This window comes from Epinephelus moara, chromosome 13 (assembly GCF_006386435.1).
Source record: "Epinephelus moara isolate mb chromosome 13, YSFRI_EMoa_1.0, whole genome shotgun sequence".
NCBI lineage: Eukaryota > Metazoa > Chordata > Actinopteri > Perciformes > Serranidae > Epinephelus > Epinephelus moara.
Window position 1 is genome coordinate 11,000,555 of NC_065518.1, and position 23,865 is coordinate 11,024,419.

The window sequence follows — 23,865 nt, forward strand, 5'->3', positions numbered from 1 at the left end:
AAATGTGTCCAGATAAAGACAAGTGTTTGTCTGTGAATGCTGCGAGTTATAGTGAAGCTGATTTGTGTACTTGTGTTTGAAATTATCTCTATTAAGCCATGTTTAATGTGTGTTTAATGTGTAGAAATGCTCACATCGGTGAGTATAAAGCCCCTTAAGAGTGTGTCGGAATTTCTCGCATGGAAGTGCTCATGATGTTTTCCATTGAGGTCAAGGAAAAGTATTTAGGGAAAGACAAAGGATGTATTTTTTTGATTATTTGACCACAGCTCTTAACTTGGTCCTGATTTAACACCTGATCCCAGATCCACATCCTGACCCTTGAAGAGGTCAGGACCTCTTTCCCCAATGCCTAAACTGGGACTGATTTCCACAAGCTTGGAAGATGAAGCTTCAGAGTGCGTGCGGTGTCTGTATCTGGATGTCCAACCAGTGTGTTCACATCACGTGGAAAATGTCTTCCATGTGTGGTCACTGTCTGGGCTGCGACCACAGGTCCCAGTTTCCTTATGCCTGCCAGCGCCGGGTCAGGGAGTTTGATTGACTTGTGCCTTGACTCACTCTGGCTTCCAGGAACTCTCCACCATCAATACACATCATCATCACTAGCCAGCCCTGTGTGTGTGTGTGTGTCTCAGTATGTGTTTGTGTCTGTGTGTGTTTTCTCAACCAGTGCAGCACAGTGTGTCTCTCAGTTAAATCACATGGTTCGGCTTTTCCCCCCGCGTGCCTGCTGCTTGGCCTATTTCCATGGTAACTAGCCGAAGATGTGGGGACAAACACACACACACACACACACACAGGCCACATAAACAGCGCTTGTGCGAGGGCTTGCCAGAGCGATCTCGGTTGTGTGTGGCTGTAGGGTGCAGTCGGAGAGAGGATGTGTGATCACACACTCCACACAGGCTCAGCGGGAGATACACACACTCGCACACACGCTGTATGCTGAGACAGAAGCTCAGGATGCTGTGCTGTAGAGGAAAAATGGCACACAGGGGCATGCCGGCCAAATCCCTTTATAAATCCTCTGGCAATTTGGATTTGTTTGTTTATGGATGAACGTGTCGTATGTGAATTTCTGTGCTTTTCACATAGATAGATAGATAGATGGATAGATGGATAGATAGATAGATAGATGGATAGATAGGTGTGTGAATTTGTCAGTAGGCAGTACGACAGTGTGACAAGTGCATGAACTGACGTTGTTGCTGTCTAACAGTTGTATAATGTTTCCTTCCATATTCGCTCTGATACGTTTCAATTGCCATCCTCGTCACGACGTTGCCCCTACCTCCATGCCACCCCCTCATCGCTCCACCTCGCCACCCCAATCCCATGTGGCCATCACCATAGCGACAGCCCACGCTGCTCGCCTGCTCGCCGCAGCATCCCTGTGCCCTCTGGCCTTTAGCCAAAGGGGGTGCTGTGGCGGCAACGCAACCCCGGCAACCAGGCGAGGGATCCTTGCCAAAAGTGGGGAAGCTATAGGGAAAGGGAGGGTGGAGGGGGGGGGGGGGGGGGGGGGGGGCACTGCGGATCTGTTAGCTACTGCCCTGTGGTGTTATGCAACTTCATGTACACACACCCATGCACACTTACTGTAGGGTGACAAACACACACAAACTGCCTCTTTTTCTCTCTGTCACACACACATTCGGAAGCTGTGCACAGCGACGCTTGAACCAGTATAAGCTCCAAATAAAGTCCCTAAGTACCGATTATAAAATGACATAACAGATTTCTCCAAGCGCTGCCTGTGTCGTAGCATTGATGCAGAGTTACACTGTGTTCATGTGATGGTTTCCGTGGATCATGGTGTGAAAACAAATGAAATGATAAGTTTAGATCAATGTGTTTGTGGCCACTAGGGGACAGAGGAGCATCAGAACAAGCTAACAAACACACAGCCACTTCCTTAGCTTTAGTAAACGTCATGGCTAACGTGTTAGCAAACAGTTGCCTGCTTAGATATCAATCCTAGAGCAATTCTAGCGTTGCTTTGGTGTTGTGTTTCTGTCCAACTAACAAATGTAAGTCCAATATTTACTCTCTTTATGCTTTGTTTTGCTCTCCACCACATTTCTGCTTGTTTAACGTTAGCTGCTTAATGTTCAACTAGCTCAGTGAGCTAACTGCTAACTGTCTGTGTACTGTTAGATGCTGGCAGTTAGTGTATACTGGGTCTATCAGTTTGTTGTGAGGTTTGAAAAATTAGACTAAACTGTACAGAAAATGCACAATTAGACGAAAAACAAAGCGCTAAAGAGGCTAAAAGGCAACACAAAGCTGCAGCGCCGGGTGTTAATGCTCTGTGATTTTGCCACATTGAAAGAAGGAGTTACTGATTAATGCAGGTCAAAAGATAGTTTGATTTAACCCTGAAAGACAATTAAGGGAATATTCAAGTAACAACATCCCTGTCTACCAAACACATTTAAAAAGTAACCACATTTTGAGCTAGGCAAGGTCAGAACCCCCCCTAGTTAGCTAGCTAACAGTATAGAGGGCACATTAAAGTCCCGCCCAGTGGTAACTTCATTGACGGACACTATGATGAAAATTTTTTGTTTCGACCTTTTTTCCGTGACGAAAACGAGATGATGACAGAAATTGCAATAGCCATGTTTCTATCAGCCTGTTTAGATGCGCATCTAGAAGTATCGCATCGGAAATTTATGATGGAAACACCAAAATTCGAATTAAAATCCCCTGATTTGCACAACCTAAAATACGCTTGCTTTAGCTGGGTTTTGGTTGATTCGAAAAAATGTTGATTCGTAAAACGGGGGATGGAAACAGTTATGTTCGAATTAAGTCTGACGTAGCGCACCTCTCTCCGTGGTGATATCCACACTCCGGGTCGGGAAGGCGGTAATGCATTTACAAACTTGTTGCCAACCGCCAGAAAACGTAGAAGAAGAAGAATGCGAGACTTGTTTTGTTTCCGGTTCTGCGGAAAACTCGCGCGAGTTTGCAGTTTTCACCAAAGTCCGTACATTTAATGGAAACACACAGGATTCGTATTTCTTTTAATGCGCATTTCCCAATGATTGAAATCACTTTTGGATGGAAACATAGCTATTGATTAATGCAGGTCAAAAGATAGTTTGATTTAACCCTGAAAGAAAATTAAGGGAATATTTAAGTAACAACATCCCTGTCTATCAAACACATTTGAAAAGTAACCACATTTTGAGCTAGGCAAGGTCAGAACCCCCCTAATATAGAGTGCACATTAAAGTCCCGCCCAGTGTTAACTTCATTGACGGACACTGTGATGAAAATTTTTGTTTAGTGACGAAAACAAGACGATGACAGAAATTGCAATATTGGCCGATTCCAGTACTATTTAATTTTAAAGCCAGTAGCAGCTGATACCGATAATGTGCCGATATTATCATGCATCCCTAATTTTGATCTTTACGAATGACGCTAGGAGATATGGAAAGGTTAACGGACTTGGATAGCTTGCCACCCATAGACTACCCCAGAAATGAGTCCTAAAACTAACACAAGCTTAAGAGACTTTTAGTTTTGTTTAACAACATAAAATACGTCACTAAATGAAGCTTTTGTGCGTCTTAAAAAGGGCGATTGCTAACAAGTGGCTAAATGAGACTACAGAGCGTCATTACGGCAAACACTGCTTTACAGCCTCGTTGTGATAGGGTTGTTAACTCATGCGACTGTGGTGTAGTTTGCTTATAGCCTAACGTTAGCTTTTTACCTCTGGTGATCGCATTTAGGCTTCTAAATGTGATAAAAAGTGGTGTTCATTTTTTAAAATTGTCTTGCTGAACAAAACGTGTAAGTATCATAAACTTTTGTTCGCCATGGAACTGATTTTCTGCTATAATCCAAAATCCAGTGAAAAAATCCCATAGACGACGCTAACCTTAGGGTCGGCCGACAGAAAAATGTCCTTCAAACAGACCTTCAAATTTACAAGCCAGATGCTAACTACACAATTATCCAGACAAAGATAAGCTACTGTTATACTAACAAAATGCTAAAAAAACCCATCAGCTAACCAATTAATCTACTGATATCCAGTAAAATGAAACGCATCATGTTAGCCTACCTTTTTGTCTGACTGTACTACATTTTGTCTATTGAATCGTATTCATTGAGTCCTGTTATGTGTTAGTTCAGCAGGTCTTTTCGACACCTTCAGTCCAAAAATAGCCAACACATTCCCATTCCCTATATGCAGTTAACAGCTCAAAAACTGTTTTGTGTGTGTGTGTGTGTGTGTGTGTGTGTGTGTGTGTGTGTGTGTGTGTGTGTGTGTGTTCTTGTGAGCTTTTATGTGTGAGGTTTCTTAACAGGATGCTCTTTGTGTTTTACAGGCAAAGTGAAAGAGGAGAAGAAAGCATTAAAGGGGTCCCCACATGGGAGCAGCAGCGCTGCCTAATCAACATTTATCCGACAGAATCTGCCAAAAGACGCTTTGGACACGCTCTCATGTCCTCAAACACAAATTGATAAATCCAAGGAGCTAAAAAAAGAAAAAGCCAACCGCTGGCCCCAGCAAGTGGACAGATTTTAAAGTAAAAACACGGCTGGAGAGGGGGAGGGTTGTATGGGTGCCAAATCCCCATCCAAGACACACCGCATCTCCTCGATCTACGGCTGCCGCCTCCCTCCTCCTCCTCCTCCTCCTCCTCCTCCTCATCCCTCCATTTCCTCCTCCTCCTCTTTTCTCTCATTCTCCCTCGTTCTCTCTCATGGGAGTGACATAGAGGCCGTCGCTTGGTCAGCTGCCCCGCCCCTTCCCCGCCTTGCCGTGGAAACGGGGGCGTCCAGGTAGTGATGTCGTGGAAGAGGAACTACTTTGCGTCGGGTGGCGGAGCAGTAGGCGGGGTGCAGGGGCTGGTGACCCCGAGAACCATGACCTCTATTGCACCCAGCAAAGGCCTGAGCAACGAGCCGGGACAGAACAGCTGCTTCCTCAACAGCGCTCTGCAGGTCAGTCGGATAAACACACAACACACAAGTCAACAGGGCAGCAACATGTTTGTCATGGAGAGTTTTAGGACCATGTGGCGGTCCTTACTGGCCTCAATCAAACCAATCTTCACAACGTAAAAGTATAGCACTCTGCTTCAAAGGCTCCAAATAGTTTGGGCACGTTAGAAGTTATGTTTGCAATTTTATTTGATAATAAAAAAAAATGTCAAAACTACAGTGTTTGGAGCCTTTTGGACTGTTTAGTGAGTGCACACTAAAATCGCTGAAGACCAGAAAGAAGAAGAAGTGCGGGCTGCTGCAGTGCAGGGCTGCAGAACATCAAAACAGTCAGTCACTGAAATATTAAATATCATGACTTAATTTGATTTTATGTCACTTTAACTTGTCCACTTACTTTCTAACCACTAAAACCGAACAGATGTGATTTTAAAAAGGGACATACTTCCTAGACTTGTTATCTGACGAGGGTGTGGACATTCTTATATTAAAGCTGAAGTTCTGCATTGTAATCTTTTAGATTTGCTTAATTTCAATCCAGTGTGCCAGAGTGCAGCGCACAATTTCAGAATTATTTTGCTTCATTCATGACACAGAAGCTGTGTCTCTGAGCCTGTTTACACCCCTGTGTCAACATACATCTCAGGTGATAAGATCACAGGTGGACAGCGCTAAATACAAATGTAAACAACCACAAAGGTGTATTGTTATTGGATCAGTCAAACCACTTGCTGAGGTAGTTTGAGACACATTTGTCCACGTGTCTCTTGTAGTGTAAACGCTAATACTTGCCGAGACATCCCCGACAACAGGAACAGGAAAACACGCCATCAATGCAGGATGTGGTGGTTGTTTTGGTGACCGCAGCCTGATGCTCTATAACGTAAACATTTTACGACAAGTTGGACAAATTGTTACATGACCGTCTGTCGGAGGAGACAGGTTGAATTCTGCTGACAGTGATATCTCTAGCTGTATGGACACGACCAAACGTGACAAGCAAGCATGCAAGTGAGCAGCTAGTGAGAGTGTGGACTTTGCAGACTTTGGATCTAAATGCATCCCAGTGCAACAGCTCGGGGAACAAGTCTCTGAGTTTCAAAAGCATCTACACAGGACCTCCAACAGTTACCACAGCGCCACTTGGGAAAAGAAACTGCCCCCACTAAGAATATTCCTAGTCAACCAATAGTCGTCATTTAGGGCCATTAGTCGAGTAGTCGCCCGCATGTTTACGATATTAATTTAATGATTAAATGACATATTTTGGGCGGGGCAACACAGTGGTTTGAGTTGAAGGTGTGAGAAAGAATAGTATCAGTAACATTGTTAACACTGTGCTACATTAGGGAGAAATACAAAACCGTACTAATGAACCTTCATTAATATAGGCCTATATTTTATCTACAAGTGCACGTCACACACTGAGCGAGCCGCCTGTTAATGACGCTGTGGGCTAATGGGCATGTAGCTACTTCCATGTTTCAGATGATACGTCATGTTTGTAGTCGACCAATGAAGATGAGTTTACATATCACCTTGGGTTCATCCTTCACCTTCTCAAAATGATCCCACACTTTGGAAAACAGGCTGCAGTGAGAGTCTCTCTCCACGGGATATTTAAAAATAGCAGGTTTGTGCATTTAGTCCTTCTCAGGCAAGCTCAGGGGTTTAGTGTTGCCGAAGCCCACAGGAACAACGCTCTGCGATGCTTTTTCTCCGACTCCAGCTGCTGCAAGAGGCAGCAAAACATCCTTTCATTTTAGTTCCAGATCTGTGTGCTACTGTAGGTACCCCAACAGAGGGGGGACCAAAAATGGGGACGGTACAGAACGGTTCTATTAGTACCATCCACAACTTTTCACAGTGGAAACAGAAAAAAAGAACTGAACTGTACCGTTCACCTGCTTGGTGGAAACGGAGCTTATGTGACGAAGCAGTGACAAAATCTGGACACAAGTGGTTACCTGGACACGCATGACAGACACAGGTGTGGACGGCAGTGTGTCTCAGCCGTCCACTTGTGTTCAGATCACCGGAACGCATGTTAATATCAGATACTTCAGACTAACATACTGAGAAGATTTAAACAGTTTGAATTTTATCTTTGACAAAAACCCCTTTCTAATAAGGCATACATTATAACTTGCTCTAACTGCACAATGCTAACACACACACACACTCTCTCTCATGCACCAGCAGTTCGCATTCGCCCCCCTTCCCCCCTCACACTGCAGTAAATTGATATTTAAGCACGACAGGGATGAGATTAGGGCCATATTAACGGGTGTTTGCGTGTTTCGGTGGGTTTTGGCACCGCTGCCAGTCTGGCTTCAGCGTGGACATCCAGTCTGTGTGTAGAGACGCTTACACTGCGCTGCTGCTGCTGCTGCTGCTGCATCTCCATCTCCTCTCTCTCTTTACACACACAACTCTCTTCCCTCCTCCCAAGACTTCCAGCTGGCACAAACTTACCTTCTATACACACACACACACACACACGCACACACATAAATGCCTCTTGACTACTGGCTTGAGGGAGAGAGAGAGGTTGGAGGAAGCTGAGGAGGGAGGGGGACGATGGAGCAGAAGCTTAGGGAGAGTTGAGGAGAGCAGAGGGGTAGACGAGGAGACGAAGAAAAGTTGCTGAAGGAGGAGAAGAGAAGAAAGAGGGATGAGGAGTATACAGTATGAAAAGACCGAGGAGAAGACTAAAGGGGATACTGCCGGGCGGAGGAGTGGAACTAAAGAGTCTGATAAGGTAGGGGCAAAACAAAGAGGAAGAGAGAGAGATGAAAAGACAAAGTGAAGGACATCAGGTTTATTTGTGAAAACAGGAAGAAAGAAAAAAAGCCCCAACAAAGGCATGTGAAGCTGCAACAGGGAGAGAAGTGGGCCATTTCAAGGACGCGCACACATGTACACACGCATGCACGCACACAGAGGACAGAGGGTGTTTAACAGGACACAGACGAGTGAGGATAAACTGGATGTTAAAGTAGTGAGATGCTTGTCGGCTGTTTTGCATTGTATTTTCTATGTGTGTGTGTTCATGTTTCCTTGTATTAGCCTGATAGATTTAACTGAGCGTGTGTGTGTGTTGGTGAAGTTTGAGAGGTCAAAGTTCAGGTTTAGGACACACCTGCGTTCTTGTTAGTATGGCTGCAACTGGAAATTACAGAGTATTTGGATGATTTGTCCGGCCGACAGTCCAAAACCCAAAGATATTTCTTATAAAATGACACACACACAAAAAAGCACTTATTAAATGCACTTATTTATATTAAGTGAAACACTTGCTGCTGCTTTCAGGCCCCTAAAGGCCCCTTGGGCAAGGCAGTTAACCCCCTGCTGCTGCAGTGGAGCTGCTGGGTGGCAGCAGCAGCAGCAGCAGCAGTGGTTGTTGTTTTGTGTGGATGTGTGAAATTTAATGAGAGCGAAGGAAGGTGCTGTGAGGTGAAGTGTGTGTACGCGCTCAGCAACTTTTAACTGTGTAAACACGGGTAAAAAAAAAAAATAAATAGCTGAAGGAGTTATAGGCTGTGATGAAGCAGAAACACATGGGTTCACTCATCCAGCGGTGTCACATGTGTGTGTGTGTTCATGTGTGTGTGTGAGGTGCAGCAGTGGAGAAGAAAGACTTAATGAAAAATCAGTGTGGAAATCAACAGGAATTCTTTTTGGCACCTCAGAGTAAATATAAGATTCATTTCATTCATTCATTGGCTTCATTTCATTTCATCTAAATTTCCCGGGAGTGTTTTGTTTTATAATCTTAACTTCATGGAAGGAAAGTGTAACAGCCGTATACGTTTGCTGTCAGTTTTCTTTTGGCACATGCTTTTGTACGGATGAAGTGTTACTGAGTTTACCAGAGAGTCCCAGGATGCTACAAACTCACACCACATACGAGCTACGATCTCCTGCAGTGAGGAAAACCGTCGAGAAATACGTAGCTGTCGAGATTATTTGACAGAGCAAAAGAGACCTCAAGATAACGTCAGTATGACACATGCAGGATCTCAGATACTATAAATGAAACGGTGATGTTTGTCAGTCAGAAACGTGGCTCCACAACTCAACGCAGGAATACTTCTTATAATTTCTGATATTTTGGGCTGTTTGGCTTTTGCTTGTTTCCAGCTGTAGGGCTCCACTGCAACCCAAACGGTCTCCTACCGTACTAATCTGAAAAAGCGACTGCGATGTTTTGAAGGAAGCATAACGCAGAATGCATTAAGTTTCTGTTGACAGAGGTCAGTAAAATGTTCACTGACAATGTATTTCATTTGTTTTCCACCAAATTATCCGATCTTGCGATACAGTATCCACTCCAAGTGACAACAGCAATATGTTTTTTTAATATAATTATATTTAGACACCGGCAACACTTTGTAAAGGTTAGGCAAATATCATGGTTCTGGTTTAGGAAAGAAAAACTCTGCAGTGACTTCAAGCACAAGACAGTGTTTTCTTCTTAACCCAATTTAAAGCGCTTTTGTTGCCTAAACCTAGTCCAACACATTCTCACTCACAAGTTGTTGATACGTCAGCGTGGTCAGTGACCCTACGTGTGGACCCATGGGTGCTTTCACACCTGCCCTGTTTGGTTCGCTTCAATCAAATTCAAGTTTGTTTGCCCCCTCAGTGCGGTTTGTTTGGGCAGGTGTGAACACAGCAATCGCACTCAGGTGCACACCAAAACAACCGGACCGAGACCTTCTTGAAGAGGTGGTCTCAGTCCGGTTACAAATGAACTCTGATGCATTTCGTTTGTTCCGACCTGGATCTGAACCAACTGCAGTCACATGACACATTGTTTGGGTTAAACATGAGCATGTTACAGTCCTGGAGGATTATTAATGTGCACCTCCTCCTGTACTGCCTTAATATGCACATTCAGCACATCCAATGCATCAAAACATTGTTTTCTAGTTGGAGCCGCGCCTCGTTTTCAAACGGTATGGTTTGACTAAAATGAACAATGAATCTGAAAGGATTAAACCCTGCAATGTTTATCACGCATTATGGGACACGAAATGTGAAGACTTTACTAATCAGTCACACAAATGAACAAAACTGAATCTGCATGTTTGTTGGGTTTTACTTTCTCGGGGAGTCTTGCGCCATGTTCACACTGGAAGTGAAGAGCTCCAATGTGTCAACTGTCGTGCAGCCATTCGTCGGCAGTCACCCGCCATTTGACACTACTCGTTAAAAATTGGTAGTTGCGGATCTCCCCAATTTTGAGATGTGTGCGTCTGCGTGAATGTCAGGGTAATCGCCGTTAAGTGTAGCTTCTATTTACCCGGGGCTTTCTGTTGCCTGTGACCGGTATTTTCCCAAAGCTCTGCCCAAAAGACGGAGAGACACTCATGGAGCAAGATTTCATCCACCACATATCCACCCACAAGCTTCGTCACTTCTTTGTAGCTGCAGCTGTCCACAAATAAAATCCAGTTTGGGTTGTTTAGCCAGTGTAGTGCTACAGCCGACCTCTGTGGCTGCAGACGGCTCACCTTTGGTGGGGTGTATTTCCTGGAGCTTCATGTTGTTGTGCTGTCGGTCGTAGTAGCTGAGGTGTTTCAGACCGGAGGTTTGAGGATGGTTTTTTTTGCAGTGGAAAGAGTTTTAGTCCGACTACCTGCAGCAACAGTGTTCTTGTCATCTTTCCTCCTGACAAAATCAAAGTAAGCCCAACACAGGCGATAATATTGCAAGGGCAAGGCGGCCGCAGTTTTTAGAGCCAGGTGCTGCAGTTGCTCTGTGACTTCCTGTACGGAATGAAGGCTGCTGGAAAACTGTCCGACTTCACTGCAGCTTTTTGTCACCACCCCTTGCTGCAGCCGCCTGCTCTCGTCCACTTTCCAGGCGAGGCGTAGTTCATCTCAAACGAGCCTATTATGTGCACAATAGCGTGCACTGGGGCCCACTGTAACTACCTTATGCCACTGACAAGAAGCGCATTTCTCCGTGCCATTTCGTGTGTCTGCTTGTGTCTCTCGTTCTCTGTTTAGAGACTAACAAATATGTGGAAGCACTGGGTGCAAAGTTTTTTACTTACTATAATCAGATCTATGTCACGTTCAACCTATCCTTTATATTGTTAGAATAGATTGTTAGTGTGTTTTCTTGTCAGATATTTGCTGCGCTTGGAAAAAAAATAGACAAGACAGCGAAAATGTTGCTGCAGATCGCGGTGCCTCCAGTGTGAACAGCCCAACATGGGCGCCGGAAGGAAGCGGGTGGCGCTCCACGGAAAGTCAGCAGGCTTTGCAGGGTTTCCACGTCCAGTGTGAATGTGGCGTTGCAGCCCTGACAACAACACACACAAATAAGACAGCTCAGTCACTCAAAGACATGCTAGTTAAAACACTGTAAAATATCAGGAAATAGAACTTTAAAGTGAAACGGTGTCACTTTTAAAGTTGAAAAGTGTGTGTTCGGCTTATTTTAAAGATAAATCATCATAAGAATTTTAAAGCATGGATTTGGCATATTGTCCTTGATTAATAGTTGTGGAGACGTCCCCATATAATATAGTTTAATGTGGGAGCAAAACTTATCAGCGTGTTAGCGTGCTAGCTAGCTAATGCTGTCCGCTTATTAACACTCTGATTATAACAAAGTATATGAACTTTCACCACTGCTCACTTTAGAAAGGACACCCCAAGAAAGCCCAAAATGTGTGTTTAGATCAGTTCATCTGCATCATCAGGCAGGGAAAGTGAAAAGCTAGCTAACATTAGCGATGTAGCTAACGTAGCTAGTGCGCTACCTATCGCTGATTGCCGACAGCCAGAAACAAACGATAATCCAGCATCTGTTTATAAATCTAAACATTTCTTGTGGTGTCTTTTTTACATGAGCAGTGGTGAAAGTTACTATATTCTGTTACTATGAAGGTGTTAATAAACAGACAGCGTTAGCTAGCTAGTTAAAAAGTTGTCTGTAACTTTCACGTTAAATTACATAACATGGGGACGTCTCAACAAGTCTTAACCAAGGACAATGAGCCAAATCCGTGCTTGACAAATGTGAGTTTTTACAGTTCATTACGATGAATTGTCTTTCACCATGTCTGTAATTCTGTTCATTAGAGCCAAACACACACTCCTCTACAGAGCGTCCAGCAGCCATTATAGCCTGAATATTGAGATTATAACGTACCGGAAACAAAACTTTATTTTCTACTACGTCGTCCTCTGTGACAGTTTTCTAAAAAAATAAGGTTATCTTATTCTGTATTCCTGTTCTGACATCCAACGGCACAAGAAGACATTTTTATTCTGGGTATGTCAACTGTTTGTCTCCGATGTCGGCTGTTTTTCTGCCACCGGTGTGCATGGGCAACTGCTGTGATGTAACTGTGACGTCCACTCAAAATCAGTCCATAAATCGTATCAGAAATGGGGTTTGATTTCATGAAAATTTTAAGGACTTTGATATGAAAACACACATGAGATCAAAATTTTATTATTATTATTGGTTAGATTTGTCTGTGATTCAAATTACAACGACAGTGAACAGCAGGATGGTGCCGACGTCCTGAAAACATTTTTTACTCTATGTGTTTTTCCGTCACTTAGTTTGTTAGTTAAACTCTAGTTTCGTTTTTTTTTTCGGAGATGCTCCTGCAGATAGAACAAGAGAAGTTAAAAGGGCAGTGAGAGAAAAACAAATGATACAAATGGGAGAGGAGCGGAGAGGGAGATAAAGGGATGTGTTTAGAGGGGGAGAAAAGAGATGGATAGATAGATACTGATGAAGAGAGATGGGCATGGAGAGAGTGTGCCCTCCTTGTGGCTGCTGCAGTGCCGTGCAGGGAGCCGATTCATCACGACCAAATAAACTACAGCGAGGAGAGAGGAGGGGAAACGGAGAGGGGGAGAAAGGTAGAACGCATACACTAGCGTCAGCATGCAGTCTGTCATCCTCCGCCCCCTCTTTCCTCCACCTATCACTCTCTCCTTAACACACACACACACACACACACACACACTGTGCAGCCTCGTATTGCTAAGGTTGCCATACATATTGGTTTTGTGTGTGTGTGTGTGTAGACCTGCAACTGTATGTGGGTACTGTAAGTGTGTGTGCTGCAGTCGAAGCCTAAGGGACAGTGTTGTGTCAATATTATCTTTCAGCATGCTGAATGAATGTACTAAGAGCTCTTTCCTCTAATTATGCACTGGAGAGACAGAGAAGGACACAGAGAGGCCTGCCTCATGCAGACCACTTCTCTACTAGTCCTCTAACTCGTTTCTTTTGGCTTTGTGCTGGTCGTTTTCTGTCTGTCCGTCCCACTGAATGTCTCCCTCAGACTCTTTTGTTGCTGAAACTACAAAAAGTAGAAACCTCAGTTCTGGGAAAAACAATTAGCTGAAAATAGCCAAATTCCATGCAGGGCTGCGGACTGGGGTGTTGATTCCCTGCACCGTCTCACATTACAGGAAGTCGTTTGATTCAATGTGAGTTTAACAAATGTGTCTTTTAAAGCTACAGGGAAGTTTCTGCCCCCCTAAATCTACATATGAGAGTTACTGTCCAAAGCATCTAAAGTTATAAAAGAAACCCATCAAACTGAAGTCATAAATAAAAGTTTATCATAGTAGTATCAACTAGGGATGTTCCTGGCAACTAATTTCCCAGTCGACTAAACGAAAATTTTAATTTAGGCTAGTTGACTACTCCATATTTCTACAGTAGCCCAGATCGGACAAAACAATACTGGCTCTAAAGGTTCATTCTCACTGCCGCGATGCGGAAATGCGGGACGGATTTGCGGAATATTCGCGCAGCGCTTTTCCGCGTTTAAACCATACACACAGGCGCGGTACGGACACGGGATTTCACGTTGTTGTGTTCCAATTCCGCACAGTGTGAACGGGTGTGGGTGAACATGGACACGAGTAGCAGCAACAGCAGCAGCAGCAGCAGCAGCAGCAGCAAGCTAGCAAGCTAACGTTTAACAAGCGTCAACATCAACTTTCTTTAGCACTTACCACTCTCACCGCAGCCACCAAGCTGGACAATGGACTGCCAGACGTTGTCCTTTAATACATTGTTCATAAAATCATCCCGTCTTTTATCAAAAAGGACGGGGTGCTGTGAAACGAGGTTTATGAATCTTTCTCCCATACTGTCCTGCCTGGCTGGATTTCGGACTCTCCCAGGTCTGTGCGACTATAAACAAACAATTTCATTGGCCCAGCTGTGTAGTTCCGCCGGCGAATTCCGTGGGGGGTCAAAGTCTGGGCGGAAACTTTTTTCACCGCACGAAAGTTCTGCCCTGGTGTGCAAACTTCCATAAGAACTCATGAAATAATCCGTGAATAATCCGTGCGGATATTCGCCCTCAGTGAGAATGGACTTTAAGTAGGGCCATTCACGTTTTTGCGTTTGTGGTTGGTGGTATGATGGTTAGCAGCCCTTCTGCGACCAGCAGCATCAGAAACACATAGTTTTTTTATGCCAAACAGGGTTGGAGAAACACTGATTTGTAACGTGAAACTGCTTTATTCAGTGTTTTTACCGGTTTAAATCACCAGGTCCGTTTGTTTTGTTTTGTTTGTTTGAGAGTAAGAGACCTTTGTGGATAACTTGGCTCCTAGTAAAAACCTCCTGAATGTTTAGATCTGACATAACGTGAGCACATATTAAGTTATCCGAGAAAAAAGGTGAGCACACAGGCGCTGGGCAAACGGCCCGTCTCCGATGTGCCCAACAGTGTATGAGAAGCACTGATCTGTAACGTGAAACTGCTTTATTTAGTGTTTTTACCGCTTTTAATCACAGGGTCCGTTTGTTTTAGAGATGAAGAGACCGTTGCGGATAATTCGGCTCTATAATTGGGTTACCTATCCTCTCAGACAAGTTCATATGATATCCTACGAAAATGCACACACAGTGGTTTGCTTGATATCCAGCGAATTAGCATCCGGGGCATGACGTCCTCAATGTAAAGTTATGTAATTAAGGTAACGGTATGGAGGTTAGGTTAAGGCAAGTGAAGGTACTGTGGTCAGGATTAAAGTTAACTCAACGTTCACATGATTCTGAACACACATCTCCTGTGGAAAGTCCCAGCGGAAAGTTCGTGGTTCTGTGACCCATTCACAACCCCAACCTGCCTCCTTCACAAGACCACTCGGGACCACTTTATTGTTTACTCCCGTCAACACATTGGTCACGTGATCGCGGCCTTCCAAAATACATTTCTCATGCACAAATTCCTGGCTCATGATAGCGTGGGATATGTACAAATTTGGGTGCATTACTTGTCGTAGGAAACTGTACAAACAAACATGAGAACAGCCTGAATCTGGAGAAGTTTCAGCTGGTTGCAACTGCAGTCCTCACCTAGCCTGAGTGTCAGACTGAAGCTCCCAGAACCTTCAGTCTGACATTGCCTCCATTGAAGGCGATTTACAAGGGGGAGGGAATTTGATTTTTCCCTAACCAATCAGTAGAGATCAACAACTCACCCAGAATCTGACGTCATTAGTATCCATGCCTCGGGGGTGCTGAAAACAAGCGAGCATTGCCCGTTTAAAATGTCTCCGTCGTCGTGCACGCCCAGCTGCATCGCCGTTAAATCCAGTTTAGCAGCTTCCTTAATTTGGTCCTCTATTAACGCGAGTAGTGGCGAAATACCTTGATAGCATCGTTAATGTGGTCTGTAGGATCTGTAGTGGTCGCCATTGTTGCTATCCTCACCAGTTACCCACCGGCGTACAGCTTGACATCAGCGTGGCGCTGATTGGCTAATCGCTAGACCCGCCCCCACCCCCGGCGTTCATTGGTCCGTCCATCGTTTGGACGAGATAAATCGCAAATTCATTGCAGTATGCCAGACCAGAGATGCAAGCCTACTCAGTTGAGTGGGTGGGGTCTATGGTCTGGAACCAGGCTAGTCCTCAACACTACATGCCACTAAACCCCTCCTAAATTCTACACACTGTTCCTTTAAATCATCAAGTCTGGTCTTTTTTTAGAGAGGAAGGAACCTCTGTGGATAAGTCAGCTCCTGCTTCAAACCTCCTGAACATCACTAAATGTCACTAAATCCCCCTAAATCTTCCACACTGTTCCCCCTAAACCGAAAAGATCACAGAAAAGCGTCGCCATTGTCAGAACAATGCCTTTTTATTTTGACAGTAACATCTGACATTTGACACCCAGATAATATATCGAGATCAGTGGTTCACAAACTAACCACGGTGAAAATAACTTTTCCTTTCACACTGTCACTCACTCTGTCAGTTGCTATTCTTGACTCCTGTGCACCCAGAGAGCATGTTGTGTAACTATGGCAACTGGCAACCATGGCCTGTCACCAGTCTTAGCTACGGTGTAACTGCATACTTAACAGGTCCTTTTATAAATCTTTTTTTTAAATGGTGATTCTGGTGTTTATGACTTGTTTCTGTTTAAAACATGATAAAGAATTGTAGCTAATGTAAGTTAACATTGCCTTGTTTTCAAGGTTATGATGAAAAGATGGAGATGAATCAGTCTTGTGCCCCCCTTGGCCTGTCCTTAAGGCCCCCGTTTTGGGAACCACTGATCTGGATACAGTGTAAATGGACCTCCTGGATTAGTTTACCATCGGGATAAACAGAAAATATGTGCATTCCTTTGCTAAAGCCAGATCATGGGAAAAAAAGCAGTATCATGTGAAACACACAAAAGAAAAACTCATGAACCATTATAAGTGGAGCCTTGACTGTCCTTTTCCTCCGAGAAACACACAGGAGGACAACTCATCCTGAGGACTTATGAAACACAGTTACATATTAAAATTTACACAAACTGTTGCTTAGACAAAGAACAAGAACAAGAGCAAGAGGTAATGAGAAACAACAGAAGAAAAGCAAACAGTACAAGTGCAAAGCGCTAGTTCCAGTGGGACCCGGGACAAAACGTTATTCGTGTAACCATGGACTCCACTGATGTCTGCGTTGTGTAGATATAAGGAGACCCAGGCCGTCTTCTGACTGACAGCAAGTGGCAAAAACACAATCCTCGAGCCCCTACACAAATTAAAAGACACAAGATTATGTTTGAACTTATAAACATAGCTTAACAGGGCTGAAACATGGAAATTACCACAAGAGCATTGTCACTTACCTCTCCCATGGAAAAGCAAAAGAGGAAAGGCAAGGCAGGAGACACCCCTTTATAGGTGAGGTACCCCCAGAGGTGAACGTAGAGGTACAGAAACTGAGTATCAAACATTCCACATGTCTTTTCTCTGTGTTTAAGTTAATGTCTTGTCTCTCAGGTTTTGTGGCATCTGGACATCTTCCGCAGAAGCTTTCGACAGCTGACCACACACAAGTGCATGGAGGACTCGTGTATCTTCTGCGCTTTAAAGGTAAAAACACTCACTTTGTCCTCCAGTGGCTCCTGGAGGTCTTACTACAGCGTAAACCTAAAGCAGCGGCCATCACTGCGGTGTGTTGGTGGTGCTGCTTTCTTTTATGTCTTAAGTTGTGACGTGCCTCGTGTTTCTGCGCTCTAGGAGCCTGGTGTTCTTGCCGGAGCATTTTAAACGTAGCAAGAGGCCGGCCTTCAGTGGTGGTCATGACAACAAGTTGGTAAACAATGGTGGAGAAACTGGTGGTAGTGGTTGCTGGATACCCAGAGCTATACGGCTCGATGATAGACAGCAGGTTGTCAAACTGCCCCTGAGTCATCCTAAAATATGCCTGGAAACTTCCATCATGGAGGTGAAGCTCCTGGACCAACTGGTGGTACTCCCCATGATCCACCCTCTTTTTTAGGGTCTCATGTACCCACACAGATCTCTGTTTCCCTGTGCCCAACAAACTATTTACTGACAGCCTCTCACCCTCAACCAGAGCTACAGCAAGTACCCTCTGCCTCAACATTTTAGGGACTAGATACTAATCACTGTCAAATAAATACAATAAAAACAGTACATTGATTACACATGAAGGTTAGGAGGTGATGAGGTGGTTGCCTGGCAACAATAGCAAGGTGCAGCAGGTGTTTTTTTGTTTTTGTTTTACTTTTTTCCCCCTGTTTCTGCTTATTACGCAAACACTGTTGTCAGAAATGTAAACCTGAGGTTGATACTGAAGTGTATTTACAGAAGTGGTGTACCTAAATGAAGTGCAAGTACTTTGCTTGAGTGTGGGAGGCTTTCTACATTTCCTTGACCATAGGGAGACAGTACTGCATTTATCTGACAGCTAGAGTGACCTGACACGTGACGCAAAGCCTGAGATAAACTCATTTGACGGTCCATATATGTTTTACTTTAATCTTTTTGTGTGGCTATATTCACTGTTCAGAGACATATCTCCAAATAAACACAGCAGATTCTTGCAGTGGGGTTATGTAACCACTGCAAACAGTAGTTTTGATTACGTGCTTCAAAAAAAGGAGAAACAAAAGAGCATTTGCACATAAAATAAAAGCAAGTACCTGCTTCATTAAGCCTTTTGGTTTGTCACCTTGTTTCTCCATTTTAAACATCCTCCATTCTCTTTTCTCCTTGTGCACTTGCTTCCTTCTTTTTGTCCTTCTTTCCCATCGGTATTTACTTTCTTTTCCTTCGTCAAATGTTTTATGTTTTACTTGCAGATTTTTAAAAGGGAGGCCAGACAGAGAAAAGTTAAATAGAACTTATGTGCAGGTGAGGCAGTAACCAACCACAGGCTTGTCTAAAAATCTCGCTAAAAAGAAAAACAAATAAATAGGAGTCTAGGCACAGGTGGTGGTGGTGGCTGATGACACTGAGGCTGTTGACTGCTGAGGCGTATGAGGCTGATGAATCTGTAAAGACTGGATAGTGATGGGGAGGTGGAGGGAGTGCAGGAAGAAAGAACTACGGCAGAGAAAGAACCAGATTTAAAATGAGGAGCAGTAAGATGATAGGCTGAAGGAGAAGGTGTGTCGCTGCGCAGTTGGGCAATTGTGAATCAGCTGATGACTCAACTGACCTACCCAGACAACGACATCTGGAGATAGTGAGTGAACATAGGTGCAAGGAGTGAATGGCAGGGTGAGAAAGAAACTTACAGCCTGAGCATGAAAAGTATTGTCTTCCTGACTGAACTTTCGCTAGAGCTTCATTTAAAATTACGAGCAGCTGCTAATGAAATGAAAGTAGCTGATTTCAGAATTTCCATGTGGGAAAAATCCAGGAAGAAGAGTACACTTGCAAGATAAATGTGACACTTTCNTGAGTGAACATAGGTGCAAGGAGTGAATGGCAGGGTGAGAAAGAAACTTACAGCCTGAGCATGAAAAGTATTGTCTTCCTGACTGAACTTTCGTTACAGCTTCATTTAAAATTACGAGCAGCTGCTAATGAAATGAAAGTAGCTGATTTCAGATCTAGAGTTGTCTCGCTTTGGTCTGAATCAGGGACTAATTTTGTCACAAAGTTATATAATTGNGCAGTTGGTTCAGATCCAGGTCGCAACACGTTCTCACCACAAACGAACCGCACCAGAGTTTGTTTGTAGGTGGACTGAGACCACCTCTTCAGGTCTCGGTCCAGTTGTTTTGGTGTGCACCTGAGTGCAATTGCTGTGTTCAGACCTGCCCAAACGAGCCGCACTTAGGGGGCAAACGAACTTGAGTTCAATTGAAGTGAACCAAACAGGGCAGGGGTGAAGGCACCCTAAATGCCCCGTCTCTTTTACTAGCCTGGTGTGGCTACACATTTTGTCAAATAAATACTTGTGTCAATTAGACACCTGGTCTGGCTTTTTTTTTTAATCGAAGTTCCTTGGATGTAAAAACCCAGGTTGTTGGCTACCTCAAATTATGTGTCCATTCCTTGATTTCCCGTCCTTTGGTCCATGAGCGTCCTCAGATCAGAAGAATCAGAAGGGGTTTTCATATAAGATGATTTCAGGTTGTGAGTGTTGTTTTAACAGGATAAAGTGATGTTGTGTCGGTATGCCGGGTGCCGTAATCCTCTCTGATGCGCCGTCTGGCAGTGGTAGATCAAATGAATGATATATAACTGATATATAATCTGAAGGCTAATTTTTATACAAGGAATATTCATACTGGTTTAAACAATTTGATTGTGTTGTCCGATCTTTGCTGAGCTTTTGTGTGAAAGGAATTAAAGGTCTGTCCCAGGCCTGTTGATTGCAGTGATTTAAGCAAATAATAGCCCGGGCTACTAATTGAAGTTTTACGGTAGGCTACTTGATATTTTACTTATAAACACTTGAACACCAGACTTTTACTTACAATACTGTAGTTTTTCCACTGTGGTGTTCTTTCTTTTTCGTCCTCCATTGTGTAAAACACATCACGTACTTTGTACCCGACACTTGTTTTCCCAGTCAGGAGCTACCGTACAATAAGTGTTTAGAATAATGCTTTTATACCGTAGCTTCAGGTTGAGTCACTGCAGCTGCTGATAGAAAGCAACCAAACAGAAGATGAAGATCTGTAACATCATGAAACCCTCATAATGAACGAGCCTTATGCAGCTCTGTTCCAGCCATTTGTTGCATCGATGATGACAAATATGTGTCTGAGTGAAGGGAAGTGTGTGTGTAATGTGCTGTGTGTGTAGTGTGTGTGTGTGTAGCAGTGTCGATGTGTGTGTTCTACACGCTGTTCTGTCTCCAGTGCTTCTCTGTAATTAATTGGCTGACTGAAAGCGCTGAGCTAGCAGAGCCCAGGCTGTGATGCTGCACACACACACACACACACACCTACGCATGCACACAAATCTTACTTGCATGCTGCACACGTTAGGGCTGCTACACACATGCACCTTGAGATGCTCACAAATCTTTCTTACCACGCTGCGATACTCCACACACACACACACACACACACACACACACACAGACACAGAGTTGTGGGCGTGTTGTGTGTGTGAGTCAGCTGTGGGCGTACAAATCAAAGGTATTGTCACCGTGTTAAGTGTTCACAGTTTCCTGTCAGTTTTCATTAACCGTCCTGTCACCGTCTCTCTTTTGTCAGAAACAGATGTAACGTTGTTCTCGCAGTCTGTTTGTAGCTGCGGTCCCCACAGGCGAAGGAGATAAAAGTCTCTGAATAACTGGGCGAGACACGCGCCAAATGAACTTTAATGGCGTGTTAAATTTTCAAACATCCATTTTAGGGAACCTAAAGAGATAAATGATGATTATGGGTTCTTTTATTTTGGAGGGATTGTGTGTGTGTGTGTGTGTGTGTGTATTTCTGGGTTTATCTGCAGCAGATAAAGACGCCCGCCCTTGTAGTAAACATAAGTTCAGAGGCTGCCTGTGGCTATCCCTCTAGAAATCACTGCAACACTTTATCTCTCTCAACAGCAAAGCACTCACACACACATGCACAGACGCAGCTACCTGAACACACACATACACACACACATGCAAGGAACAGGAAGACAGAAAAAGAAAAAGGAGAGAGGGAATGTGGGAGCGAAGGAAGGGGAAAGATGAATGAATGTGGGAGTTGGTGTAGATTGCTCCTGTCTTCACACTTGGAAACACACACACACACACACACACACACACACACACACTCTCCCCATCAGTACGACTGCATTACCTTTCCCATTGCCAACCCTCAGCCTGCACACACTCAGCCACACTCACAGACTGAAGCCTATTGTTTTATAACATTTTCACCCCATTGTGATCATCACAGCCATCTCGCTTCCAAAATGCCAAATATTGGCCCTGAAATCTTAAATATAAGCAAAGATGTAAAGAGGGCAAATAAAACTAGGAGACAACTCCAGGAATTGTCTGAATTTCACACTGATTAAATCTAGGCTCACGGTGAATTCTGCGACGTATATGTGGCTGAGAGAGAGATGTCATGTTATTCTCAGATTGTGAAAACTTGGTGCTCAGGTGGAGTTTTGATGGAGGAAAGAAAAGGGTTGGACAATAGGTAAAGTATTCTTAGAGGAGGCTGAGTCCAAGCAGCCACAACAGGTGCTTAAACCCTGTCTCCAAGAGGGATTCATAGTGAAGAGGTCAAGGTGGATAGTTGGTTCTGCAAAGCAAGACTGTGGCACTGGAGACTAGTTTGTATCATGTGTGGTTGGGTTTAGGCTACTAAAACACTTAAAGCTGGGGTGAGATGGTGGTTTTGTTAAAATGCATCAAGCCTTAAAGTGTAATTTTGGTCCCTTTTTTCCCATGTTTTTATGTCTAAGAGACTAAATGTTCAGGGACATAATCGTGAATGTTGCACTCTTACACCAGCTACCTCAGATCTGACACTTTACGAACGTATCTATATACAGCCATACTGTTGTTATACTGGTAACCTGTTTGTGTCACTGTATATATTGTATGTACTGGTCTGCACCTATGGGTTACTGCCCTAAGCAAAGAAGTTCAAGTATCTCAGGGTCTTGTTCACAAGTTAGGGTAGAATGGAGCGTGAGATGGATCTGCGGTTTGGCGCAGCATCTGCAGTGATGTGGGCGCTGAGCCGGAACATCGTGATGAAGAGGGTGCTGAGCTGGAAGGCGAAGCTTTAGATTTACTGGTCCATCTACGTCCCAACCCTCACCTATGGTCATGAGCTTGGGGTAGTGACTGAAAGAATGAGGTCACGGATACAAGCAGCCGAAATGAGTTTCCTCTGTGGGGTGTCTGGGTTCAGCCTTAGAGATAGAGTAAGGAGCTCGGAGTAGAGCTGCTGCTCCTTCACGTCAAAAGGGGCTAGTTGAGGTGGTTCAGGCATCTGATCAGGATGCCTCCTGGGCGCCTCCTGTTAGAGGTGTTTCAGGCATGTTCCACTGGTAGGAGGCCCCGGGGCAGACCCAGAACACGCTGGAGGGATTATCCATCTCGTCTGGCCTGGGAACACCTCGGATCCCCCAGGAGGAGCTGGAAAGTGTTGCTGGGGAGAGGGGCGTCTGAAGTACTTTGCTCAGCCTGCTGCCCACACACCCCAGATAGGCAGTTGAAAATGGATGGATGGATGGATGGATGGATATTAACACCTTACTCCTAGGCATCTCCTGTTAGAGGTGTTCCCGGCACATCCAACTGGTAGGAGGCCCCGGGGCAGACCCAGAACGTGCTGGAGGGATCATATATCTCGTCTGGCCTGGGAATACCTTGGGGTCCCCCAGGAGGAGCTGGAAAGCGTTGCTGAGTAGAGGGGAGTCTGGACTACTTTGCTCAGCCTGCTGCCCCCGCGACCTGGCCCCGGATAAGCGGATGAAAATGGATGGACAGATGTTTGCACCTTACTCCTGGGTCTCTCCTGTTAGAGGTGTTCTGGGCATATCCAACCGGTAGGAGGCCCGGGGCAGACCCAGAACACGCGGAGGGATGACATATCTCATCTGGCCTGGCCTCAGATAAACTGTTGAAAATGGATGGATGGATTGATGTTTGCATCTCACTGTCATCTAGTTTTGTTACATTTTGTACCAAACTATTAGTTCGTGTTTATATTTGAACCTCACTGTCAGCTAGTTCTTATATTTTGGACCTTATCTAGTGTCATTAAGTTTATGTGAACAATATTTTGTATTTAATGTTTTCTATTCATCTGCTTTCCTGCTATGTTATTTTAGTCCTTTGCCTTTCACGCTTTGTACCTGCCCTCCTCCAACTTTGTATTGCAACTGCTGCACAGCAATTTCCCTTGGGATAAATAGAGTTCCATCTTCTCTTGTCTCGTCTTGTCTCATCTCGTCTTGTCTCGTCTCGTCCCGTCTCGTCCCGTCCTATCCTATCTTATTGAGCGAGAGGGCCGCTGTTGGCAAAGATGAAACAGGCCACAATATAACCACTCTGGGCTATAGCGAACCATCATGTATGTTTACTAAAAGTGCTTGTTTTGCCATTGATGGGCTCCGATTATTATTACAAGTGTCCTACTCGATTTTTGAAAGGATCCCTACAG

General features: G+C 44.4%; 1 protein-coding gene across 1 annotated transcript in view; it reads left to right on the forward strand.

The window, feature by feature from the left end:
• The window catches only part of usp54b (ubiquitin specific peptidase 54b), a 94,883-nt gene that overhangs the window by 15,245 nt on the left and 55,773 nt on the right, over positions 1 to 23,865 (forward strand). The window contains exons 2-3 of the mRNA XM_050060090.1: positions 4,353 to 4,971; positions 17,258 to 17,350. Of these exons, the coding sequence (XP_049916047.1) occupies positions 4,816 to 4,971; positions 17,258 to 17,350 (249 nt within the window). The 5' untranslated portion in view covers positions 4,353 to 4,815. The remainder of the gene's footprint in view (positions 1 to 4,352; positions 4,972 to 17,257; positions 17,351 to 23,865) is intronic.